Genomic DNA, 11865 nt, shown 5'->3' with positions numbered 1-11865 from the left:
TTCTGTGAGCATGTATGTATTTGTGTGTATATATGGATGATGTAGTGCTTGAATATGAAATAAAATAAAGAGAAATTTATATAAAAAAATGAAATGATGAGGACCTTCATTTTGTTGTTGTTTAGGTCTTTTTCTCGTGGCCATATCCCAGCCCAGTCCAGCCCATGTACACAGAAGGGCAGGCCTTTCAAGTTCTAACTCGACGATAACCCATTGGGGCCCAGCCCGTAACAGTTTTGTACTACATAAAACAAGGTGGGGATGAGCAGCCGTCTCCCCTCCATCCAGTATTTCTATTTCGCTTTGCTTCCTCCGTCCGTCCGTCCACAACACCTACACGGCCGGCCGCTTACGAACTGCTAGCTCTCTTCCGCCAGATCTGCCGATGGAGGCCGCCGGTGTTGGGTGGCTAGCGCAAGAGATCCTCTCACACCCCCTGATCGGCAAGCCCCCTGATCCGTGGGTCCGCGAAGCCGGGCTTGCCGATGAAATCGACGGGCTCACATGTGCAATCAAGCGAGTTCGCATGGTGGTCTCTGCGGTTGAGGGCAGGGAGCTTGACATCGAGCCAGTGGCTGAATCTCTTGCTGATCTCAAGGAGGTGCTCTATGATGCGGCCAACGTGGTCGACGACCTCGACTACTACAAGCTCAAACAGGGTAAGCCTGCTTACCACCTGCAGATTACTTCAGTTGTGAGTCTCTGTTGCAAAATACAGTTAAATTAGATTCTAAGCTCAGTTCTTCAGGTGGTGGTGTAGAAATATCCGATGCGTCTGTGAAATGTTTTAGTCAGTTCGTACAAGTTAGTGTTCTGTTGGAACGCTTCATGTATGGTGGATCGGAATTAATTTTGGTGTTCTAAATAATCTTATACTGTATTAGTTTACTGGGCGAGTAGAATTTATCCGAGCTTCCTTCTTCAGGTAGTCATGTAGAAATAGACAATGTCGATGCCGCCTGTGAAATCTAGTGTTGTTCACGCTTTGCTCACTTCATACGAGTTACTAGCGTTTTGTTGAAATGATTCATGTTATGTTTAGTTTCCTCCTATGAAGCACCAATACAGTGACACCGGTTCCGCGATACGGGATACGGCAATTTCCAGAAACATCAATACGGCGAGTATATACACGCGGTGCTCGCTGGCGCGGGACGGCGGCATCGGGCGGAGGCGCGGCGCTCTGCAGGGCGGCGCGGCGAGGCTGTGTCTGGGGCGGCCGGCGGTGGTGCCCTGGTGCGGATGCGCGGGTGGCTGCACTGCTGTGGTGTGGTGGTGCGTGCTTGTGCGGGGAGGCGGCTCATCGAGGTCCAGATCTGGAGCGGGCTGATCTAGATCGGGCGGATGCTCGGGAGCGGCCGGCAGGCGACGCGGGCCGCGACGACAAGGGCCGGCCGGGCCGTGCGGGGCTGGGTGGTGCGGCTGGCTGCTTCGGGGGCTGGCCTGGTTCCGCCTGGCTCGTGCGGCGCTCCGGCGTGTGGCGGCGGCACGGGGCTCGCGACGGCGCCCGGCGTGTGTGGACGGCGTCCCCTATGCGTGGTGGGCTTCGCGGTGGTGGCCCCGTGGCGGCGGGGGCCTACGGGGAGTTTGGGCATCTCCGTCTCCGATCTGGATCGGCCATGTTTGGGGACTTCGGCGGCGTCCCTCCCCTTCGGCGGCTCGACGCGTGGGTGCGTGCCCGGTGGCTCCGACGCTTGGAGCTCGGCGGGCGGCGCGGGTTGGGCAGTGGCCGGGGTGGCCGCTGCTCCGGCCGTGGATGGCTCCACGGTGGCTTAGCAAGTCGGCTTCGGCGACGGCTGGCACGCACTGGCGTCGGTTCGTCCGTAGGCGGCTTGTATCGGCCTTTGGCCCCCCCCCCCCTCGCCGTCCGGTCGCTACGCTCGGTGAAGGGCTGGCCTTCTCCTAGTTGCGGTCCATCGCTCGTCTCGAGTCCGGTGCGCAGGTCCGAGGTCGTCTCGCGCACAGTGCCGCGGGACTAAGCTCATGTCGCGCACGGTGCAGCAGGACTGACCTCGTCTCGCGCACGGTGTTGCAGGACCAAGCTCGCCTTGCGCTCGGTGCTACAAGACGGGTCGATGGAGGCCAGGTGGCCGGCCTATTGGGTCTCGGCGCTGGGGGTCGCCCAGGGGTGCGAAAGGTGGGACCTTTCCGCTCGTCTCTTTGGTTGGGATAGCGGCAGGTCTCGGGTGAGGTGGTGTCAAGGTCTTGGATGCCGGGGCGGCAGCCCTGGTGGTGGTTGCGCGGTACTCTCGGGCGGAGGCCGTGGCTTGGTGCTGCCCGGTGGCCATGGTCGTGTGGGCGGTATGGTCGCCGGGGTGTGACGTTCGGCGGCGATGAGTTTTGGTCGGGGTGAAAACCTGTTCTATCTTCGGACGGACCGGCGGCGGCGAAGCTCCTTCCCTTCTTGAAGGCGTTGTCGCGGCTCTCATTGCCGTCGTGCGGCTCCGAGGGAAACTCTGATCCTTGGATTGGGCGGCGGCGGCGCTCTGGTGTCGTATCCTTCCTGAAGGCGCCGCCTTGGAGCCCACGGTTCGTCATATGCGTCTTCATCTCTTCGCGGTGGTGCTAGGGGTGGTGTTGCCGCGCCCAGCGCCTATGTATCAAGCCTTGGGTGTGTGCGTGTGTTGTGATGGCGCGCGTTTGTACTGGGTTGTTGGGATCGTGCTTTATATATAAAGCGGGGCGAAAGCCTTTTCAGTATACAAATAATTGATAAAATGACGTGTAATAGATATAAACATAATAGAGTCTGTGAGATGAGATCAAAATACTGCCCCATTGGTTACCACCAAGTGAAGACTGGCTTGCTGTCATACCACTCCCCGCAGATGTCATCTCGTATTTCCCTCCGTAGAAGTAGACAGCAGCAGCAAAGTAGCAAAATCAGTCATCAGCAAGCAATTTTATCCCACCAACATAAAAAAGCAGAGCAACATGTGTATAGATAATAGATGTATAAATCGAAGTGATAACCTCCTTTGTGCAGCTATTTCTCTCAGAGCTGGAAGGTACCAAGCACACAGTATAGTACTGCGTAAGTACGGAAGCCAGCAAGCAGGCAAGCCAGCACACAATGTGGTGTGCCACCCCAGGCAGTGGAGGCGGCGCTCCGGAGTCGCCCTCGATCCCTAATCCCTGTTGCAGTCGAACATAGTGCGAGAGATGAAGGTTAGGGTTAGTGGTCGTGGGCTATTGGTCCTCGCTTGGGAGTTGCGTCTCTCACTCGTTGACGTCTTTGTGTCCCCCATGTGACGACGGTGTTCCTAGCTGTATCGGCATTTTCTTTTTTGTTTTAAATAAAAAAATGGTATACTTCTAGGATACGAGTATTAGTATCGGAGCCGTATCCGAGTATGGGTGCCATCTGGTGGTACAGTGACACCGCAATTTTTGAAGTATCTATGCTTCATAGGTTTTCCCGTGCAAAAGACCCTGGGAGTCTTCACGTGTAAATTTCTCACACCGTTATGTTCAACTGTTTTGCTGGAAGTGCGGCCCATTTGTCAGCATTTCATCCTACCTTCTATCAGTTCTTCTCACCTCCCTAATTTCTCTCTCTCTCTCTCCCGAACCAGCAGCATGTAGAAGCGCACCCACGCCCATTCCCATGGCACCCGAGCTCCACGAAAGTCACCGCCGTTAGCCTGCCCTCGCTCGGATCCAGCAAGAACCGAGCCGCTACCGCCTTCCGCACCTTGGATCCATGCTCCTCCTCTCCAATCCGAGCCCAGATCTGGTCAGCCTGACTGGTGGGCTCATATGTCATAAACCCGGTCAACCGAGCTAATCCGCCGATCAGTTTTATTTACAAAAAAATGCGGTAGACAGGGTGTATTCTGCAAAATAATGTAAACTCATGTTTTCTGCTAATCTAGTCTTCAATGTGGTGGTTTTATGCAACTTATTCCTTCTTTCAACGGACCTATAAATTTTGCCATGGTTTTGTTTCTAAATTTAAAAGAGCCAGGGAGTTTCAGCACAAATGACCATGCTAACACTTACCTTACTTTTGCCACAACTACTTGGACATCAGTGGTCGATATTGATATACCACCAACAAATAGCAGTCGTGGGAGGAGGCAACGGTCTAAGGCATGGGACCATTTTGTGATTATAAGAGATGATAATGGAAAGCCTGTGGAGGCAGAATGTAAATACTGTCACACGGTAGTTCAATGTAAGACTACCAATGGGACAGGGGTTTTGAGCAGGCATATCAAGAGTGCTGGTTGTAGGGCAAGTCACCAACCGCAAGACCCTTCCTTGAGGTATGATTTGCAACATATCAATATCTCTCTGTTCTAGCTTTTGGGATACAGTCTAATTAATTCATAAAGGCTAGAATTTACTCGTTTCTGTTCTTGGTATTCCTTTATATAGACGATCTGCTTAAGAACCATTTCTTTCTTATTGTAGCATAGGTGATGCTGCTGAAAATGGTTTTCCTGTTCCAGTTGGTAATTCATCCAGCAGAAAAAGGATGAGAATTGATGATGAACCAACACAGGTCACAATGGATAACGCATACCTGTCCAAGAAGGACGAATTTTCCAGCAGGTTACAACAAATAATTAATCAATTGAAGGGCATACAAAGCGATATGAGCGGGGTTTTCGACATACTTCCGTTTGACTCTGCTACAACTAGAAATCACCGTCAGAGTACAACCTCGGATCCATGCCGAAGAACATCAAGTCTTGTTCAAAGAAAAATGTACGGGAGGGTGGTACAGAAGAAATTCATTATCAATTTGATAAGAGAACACAAATCAGCTGCTGGTGTCACTGTTGTGCCAATTGTAGGCATTGGAGGAGTTGGCAAGACATTTCTTGCTCAACTTGTATACAATGATCCAGCAGTGGAAAATCAATTTGACCTCAGGATATGGATTTGGGTGTCTAACCTCTTTGATGAAGTGAGACTCACAAGGGAGATGTTAGATTTTGTGTCCGAGGAAACACATCAAGGGCTTTGCAGCTTTGCCAAGCTTCAGGAGGTCTTGAAGACTAATATCAAATCGAAGAGGGTTCTACTTGTTTTAGATGATGTCTGGGATGATGGAAATGACAGCCGATGGGACCAGCTATTGGCTCCTTTTACGTCTGACAGTGCAAACAACAATTTGATAATCATGACAACTAGAAAACCATATGTTGCAAAAAGGAGAGGAACGGTTGAACCAATTAAGTTAGGTGCATTGGAAAAACAAGATTTCTGGTTACTGTTTAAAGTATGTGCATTTGGTGATGAGAACTATGAAGAGAAAGAAAGTCTAAGTGACATAGCACATAAAATGACACAAAAATTAAAGGGAAACCCATTAGCAGCACAAACTGCAGGAGCACTATTAAGGGAACATCTTACCGTTGAACATTGGACTAACAATCTGAAGAATGAATACTGGAAATCCCTGCAACTATGTAATGGCATCATGCCGGCTCTGAAGCTTTGCTATGGCGAGCTGCCCTACCATTTACAACAGTGCTTTTCATATTGTTCTATATTCCCATACAATTATCTGTTTCATGCCGAGGAGTTAGCTCGTATGTGGATTTCACAGGGATTTGTGAAGCCTGATTATTCAAGTAGGAGTTTGGAGGAGATGGGACGGTCCTATCTAACTGACTTGGTGAACTTGGGCTTCTTTGAGCAGGTTGTGGAAAATGAAGTGTTCTCTTCGGGCAAACAGGCATCCTATGCCATTAAAGATCTTATGCATGATTTTGCCAGGGTTGTTTCGAGAATGGAGTGTGCAACACTGGATGGTATATATTGCAATGTAATATCGCCAACTGTACACCATTTGTCAATTCTAACTGATTACGTATATCATATCGATGATCAGACCAACAACATATCTCGTAGTGAGAAGTTTGAAGAAAAAGTACGAATTGCATTTACATCAGTGAAAAACTTGAGGACATTGGTGTTAATTGGCCATTATGACTCTTTTTTCTTTAAAATCTTCAAAGAAGTATTCCAAAAGGAACATCATTTGCGAGTGCTTCATTTGTCTGCAACATCTGCTGATTCTCATTCCTTCATGTGTGGTTGGGTAAATCATACACATCTTCGGTATCTAAAACTTGAGGGCGGTCATGTTGAGCTGGGTTCACCGTCTCAAGTTGAGGGCAAAGTTTCCCATCAAATATTAGATGGTTGGTTTACCTCTTTGCAAACAATTCATCTAGAGAACTGTGGAGAGGGCTGGATACTTCCATGTCTAGAAAGGTTTCCGTTTCTTACAAGGTTGAAGTTGAGCAACATGCGGGAAGTAAGAGAAGTGTCAGTTCCATCATTGGAGGAGCTAGTTTTAGTTGAGATGCCAGAGTTGGAAAATTGTGTCTGCACTTCTCTGGGAGATATGAACTCTAGTTTAAGGTTACTGGAGATCCGAGGTTGCCCTGCACTCAAGATGTTTGATTTGCTTGAGAAACATCATAGCTTCAAAATGGAGAAGAACACATGCTTGCCCAATCTTACAAAATTCGTAATCTGTGATTGTCCTCACTTGCAAATATTGGCCCCTCTTCGTCCTTTAGCCACATTTTCTGAACTTTTAATCAGCCGAGTTTCAACGTTTCTCACAATCGACAAATTTTCCATGGAAACATTCGAAATTAGGCCAAATTGTCTTTTGGGTGATTCTTCTGGTGAGATAAGACTGGATGAAAAAATCTTGGCATTCCATAATCTGAGGGACCTCAAACACTTGGAAATAAAAGGCTGCTGGAATCTGGTGTCTATTTCAATAATAAGTTTTTCTCATCTGGTATCTCTAGAGAGTTTGAGCATAGAAAACTGCACAAAACTCTTCTCAGATATTCTGTCACCGCAAACACATGAAGACGTGATAGCTGCAAATCATAATTCCTTACCATACCTTGAAAGTCTCAGCATTGTTTCATGTGGAATAACAGGGAAATGGCTATCTATGGTGCTTCGACATGCGCTGGCCATGAAGGAATTGGTGATAAAGGACTGTCCAAAGTTGACAGAGTTGCAGATTGAAGGGGGAGGAAACAGTCAGTCGAATCTTATCCTAGCCTCGGAGGCTTCATCATCAGGATATCTAAATGATTGTTCGGCTAGCTCAGCTCAAGATGGATTGTGGTGCGTTCCATTAAATGTCACGTCCTCTCTCAAAAAGTTAACTATTTGCAAATGCCCTAGTCTAATATTTGATGGGAGCAGGAAAGGATTCGCTGAATTTACCTCCCTTGAGTATCTAAAAATTGAGGAATGCCCCGAGCTGTTCTCGTCTTTGTTGCACGGAAGATTGCTCCTCCCACGATCACTTGAAGAAATTGCAATTGATGAGTATTCCCAGGAAACCCTGCAGCCCTGCTTTCTGAACAACCATACATGCCTCAAACATTTAGCAGTATGTTATAGTGAAAGTTTGAATTCTCTAGTGTTGAACTCCTGCACGTCTTTGGAGGATTTGACAATTAGAGCATGCAAATGGCTCAACACATTACACGGCATGGAATCACTTGGAACCCTCAGGTCTTTGCGATTACATGGAACCTCAAGTTTGGAATTTCTACAGTTGGAATCCTTCACACTGCTGGAAGATCTTCATATTGTAAGATGTACTTCTCTCGTCACACTAGAGGGCCTGCTATCCCTCGTGAACCTCAAGCATCTGGTAATCAAATCCCCTACCACGTTTGGAGAGTGTTATGAGCTAACAGGTGGAATTTTCCCTAGACTGGAAAGTCTTGAAATCGATGATTTGTCTCGCCTTACCACGTCATTCTACAAGGGCCTCACCTGCCTCCAACGACTACAACTATATCTTCTAAAAGAAAAGAGACTAACAGATGATCAAGAGATAGCGCTTCTGCTCCACAGGTCCCTGCAGCATCTCCAATTTTTCCATTGTCTCGATCTCGTAGATCTTCCGGCGGGGCTGCACAGCCTTCCTTCTCTAAAGATGTTGGATATCGAATGCTGCCCAATCTCAGAGCTGCCGAAGGAGGGCCTCCCACCTTCGCTGGAGAAACTCTATATATGTGGTTGTGATGATCTCGTAGATCTTTCTGCGGGGCTGCACAGCCTTCCTTCCCTCAAGGCATTCAAGATCAGATATTGTAAGCGCATCTCAGAGCTGCCAAAGGAGGGCCTCCCACCCTCGCTGGAAGAGCTGGAGATCACAGGTTGCTGCAACAAGCTGTCAGAACAATGCAGATTGCTAACAACAAGCAAGCTAAGGGTCAAAATTGATGATGCTGTGTGAATTGATTACGTCCTGACTTTATAAGGTACAGTATACTTCTAAGGGCATTTCCAGCCGATCCCCTGTAAAATAGAGGAGTATCCGGCCGAGTAAACCTTAGTGAAGTATTTCAAACTTATCACTAAACTTAAACTATACTACTCATTGGCCATAGTGGAGGTTGAGCCACTCCTTCAATGACAGGCCATCGCTCGTGAGAAATGGGTCCGGGCCGGTGCCATCGTTGTTGCATCCGGGGAAGATGCTCCGCCACTTCTCGACGTCGAACTCCTCCTCCTCGCCGCCTTGCACCTCGTCGTCGGAGATGATGATGACCTCCCCGTCATTGTTTGCGAATATCTCCTGCTCCACCTCCACGAGCTCGGGGTGCTTCCGGCGGAGGTCCTCCATGTAAACCTCGCGGCGTCCTCCACCTCGTGTCGCTCCCTCACCTCTCGGTCCACCTGAGCCATCGCCGCGCTCAGTACACCTGACATCGGCGCGAAGAGGTCGAACAGCGCCGTCCCGAACGGGAAGTTCAGCCTCGTGGTGGAGCAATGGAACCAGACTTGCCACTGGTCGTACTCCATCGCCACGAACTCTGCCGTGTGGAACGAGATGACCCACTTCCTTTAGTGGGTCTCCCTATTGGTGATCTCCGCCACCGATGCCCCCCACGCGTGTTGCCGCACACCAAGGTATGTCCTCGTCGGCAGCCGCGGCAGAGAGAGCTCTGGGAAGTCGGCGAACCGGGCGGGGAAGGGCGGATCGGGTGAGCGACGGCGGCTCGAAGATGCGCTGGTAGACGGCGATCCACGGGCGTGGCGGGGCAGATCGGCGGCGGGGTCCTCCGGCCACCGCATCCTGCCATTGGGAGGAAAGGGGTGGCGGGGAATGACGGGGGACACGTCGGCGCTGGGGTGAGGGGCAGGAGAGGAGGCAGAGGAGAGGAAGAGGCGAATGATTTTTTTATCAGCCACCGAGCGGTGTAGTAAATATAGGGAAATTCCGAGTATAACTTTCACTTCACTAACAGTTATTGTAGATCGCCTATGTCCCGGTTAGAGGAGGAAAACCGGGATTTCACTCCTCTAATTGGTTATTGTGGATCGGTTAGAAATGCCCTCAGTTCGACCACAAATCATGTCATTTCTCAAGTTAACACAATAGTCCTATTATTATAAGTTATATTGGAGTGAGTGCCCAGGGTATCCCTGAGTTCTCCTTGTTTGTCTCTTACGGAACTGAAAGTTTCAAACAAATTTTTTACATGTATTTTTCCGCTCCTCTAATTATGTGTATGAAATACTTGGATTTCTTATAGCTAGATTCTGCGCAGGTTTGGTTTCACTCCTCATGTGGCAACGTTATTGATTATGGTGCATCTTAAAGTTTGTTCTGAACTGTTGGCATCTCGTATCAACCAAGAGCACTGAATCAACGGGTAAGCCTAAGATGCTATACATTTCATTGTTTCTTATTCGTGTCATGATGTGAACTGAAGATGATGAATACATTTTCATTTCTCTGACTGCAGAAGGGAAGGAACTGAGAGGATAGATCCAGAGATGCATAATGCTTCTGTTCATTAGGAGTTGGTCAACAAACAACACTCCATAAACAACCCCTATACTTTTTATTTTCACTGTCACCTTGTCAAAAGAATCTCGATCTAAAGTAATCTAGTTTTTGCATAACCCCTTTGGGAACATGGAAAAATAAGAGCATGTAGAGAGCCATGTTTGTGAGAACAGAATTGATCAAAACTAGTCTCCCTCCAACGGAGAGCAACTTGCCTTTCCAACTGCTCAACCGTTTCTCGAATCACTCTTCAACATGTGTTCCACTCTGCATTAGTGAGCCGCCGATAATGAATCGGAATTCCCAAATATTTAACCGGGAATTGGCCTTGTGCAAAACTGAACTACTCAGCGTATATTGCAGCTGCCTCCTTGGCTTCTCCGAAATAGAATAATTCACTTTTATGGAAATTAATTTTCAGACCTGACATTTGCTTAAAAGTTGAAAGCAATAGTTTCAGATTTTTAGCCTTATCTAGGTCATGTTCCATAAAAAGAATTGTATCATCGGCATATTGCAAGATAGAGAGTCCCCCATCCACGAGATGTGGCACTAATCCTGCAATTTGATCGTCCTGTTTGGCGCGTGTTATCAAAGTAGCCAACATGTCAGAGACAATGTTAAATAACATTGGAAACGCTGGGTCACCATGTTGTAATCCCTTTTTTGCCTGGAAATAATGGCGTACATCATTATTGACTTTGATAGCTACACCACCTCTTGTAACGGAATTTTGGACCCACTTGTGCCATCTATTGGAGAAACCTTTCATTCTTAGTGTCTGTAGGAGAAATGAACATTTGACTTTGTTGTATGCCTTTTCAAAGTCGAGTTTAAATACTACTGCACTCGTGTTCTTCTGGTGCATCTCATGAATGGTCTCATGAAGGATTACTACTTCATCGAGTATATTTCATCCTTGCATAAAAGTCGTTTGGGATGGCTGAACAACATGATCGGCAACTGCGTTGAGCCAATTAGTCGCCACTTTGGTGAAGATTTTAAAGCTGGCATTAAGGAGGCAGATTGGTCTGAACTGTTGAATTCGTTCAACCTCCTTAGTCTTTGGCAACAAAACGATCTCGCCAAAATTGAGCCTGGATAGGTCTAGTTGGCCGACATTAGGTTAGACCTGATGACATCCCAAAAGTTCTGATAGAACTCCACGGGGAAACCATCAGGGACTGAAGCTTTGTTTTGTCCCATTTGGAAGACCGCAGCTCGCACCTCCTCTTCAGAGAAAGGTGCCGTGAGGATATCATTCTCTTCTACCGTAACTTGTGGAATGTCATTTGTTCGGGTCTCATCTAGAGTTAAGTTCCCTTCCTCTGGAGCCCCAAACAGACACTTGTAGTATTTGGTTATATAACGCTTGAGCTCAGCCTGACCCTTGATCTGTCCATCATCCCACTACTAGGAAAAGGCCTACTAATGGCGCACCTAATCTGGCCATTAATGGCGCATTAGTGGTGCGCCATTAGTAACACGCCATTAGTATATTTTACTAATGGCGCACCACTGGTGCGCCATTAGTATCTGGTATACTAATGGCGCACCACAGATGCGCCATTAGTATATACAGCAGTGCGCCATTAGTATGCCTCCCAGGGTGCCATCTATACCCAGGTGCTTTGGCATACTAATGGCGCACAGCAACGGGATGCGCCATTAGTAACTTCGGCATACTAATGGCGCACTGTTTAGTGATGCGCCATTAGTATGCTCTGGCATACTAATGGCGGACTATGATGTGATGCGCCATTAGTATGAATATTAGGTTTTTTTTATTTTTTATTTTCTGTTTTTTGCACAGGTTACAAAATGTATAATTGGACAAAATATAGACAGCACACATCAACAACAGATTCATTGAATACAATAGAAGATTATACAATTCATCATTTTAGTCTCCGAATACAATTCATCATATTAGTCTCCGAATTGAAAAGGCCGAACAAAGATAGAACATTATATTACAAGTCTCGAGACCGCGAGTTTGTCTTCACATTACAAGTCGATATCGATCATCTAAACTACCATCACATAGAAGAGAGCTGCGGTCA

At 47.7% G+C, this 11865-nt stretch overlaps 1 protein-coding gene across 1 annotated transcript; it reads left to right on the top strand.

Annotated features, from left to right (window-relative positions):
* Positions 1-292: 292 nt before the first annotated feature.
* On the top strand, positions 293-8242 carry LOC123171491 (putative disease resistance protein RGA4). Its single transcript, XM_044588970.1, has 6 exons — positions 293-669; positions 4044-4268; positions 4417-5011; positions 5081-5668; positions 5846-5918; positions 6054-8242. The coding sequence occupies exons 1-6, from the start codon at positions 386-388 to the stop codon at positions 8240-8242; spliced, it is 3954 nt and encodes a 1317-aa protein (XP_044444905.1). The 5' UTR covers positions 293-385.
* Positions 8243-11865: the final 3623 nt, after the last annotated feature.

This window comes from Triticum aestivum, chromosome 7D (genome assembly GCF_018294505.1).
Source record: "Triticum aestivum cultivar Chinese Spring chromosome 7D, IWGSC CS RefSeq v2.1, whole genome shotgun sequence".
NCBI lineage: Eukaryota > Viridiplantae > Streptophyta > Magnoliopsida > Poales > Poaceae > Triticum > Triticum aestivum.
The sequence above is the reverse complement of the archived record's forward strand: the minus strand, read 5'-3'. Positions and strand labels throughout refer to the sequence as shown.

Bases quoted from the DNA above. Each gene is read 5' to 3' on its own strand.
- LOC123171491 (XM_044588970.1), top strand. From the start codon at position 386: ATGGAGGCCGCCGGTGTTGGGTGGCTAGCGCAAGAGATCCTCTCACAC. The intron at 670-4,043 runs TTACCACCTGCA...AGTGGTCGATAT, and splicing joins CTCAAACAGGGTAAGCCTGC to TGATATACCACCAACAAATA. The intron at 4,269-4,416 runs GTATGATTTGCA...TTCTTATTGTAG, and splicing joins CCGCAAGACCCTTCCTTGAG to CATAGGTGATGCTGCTGAAA.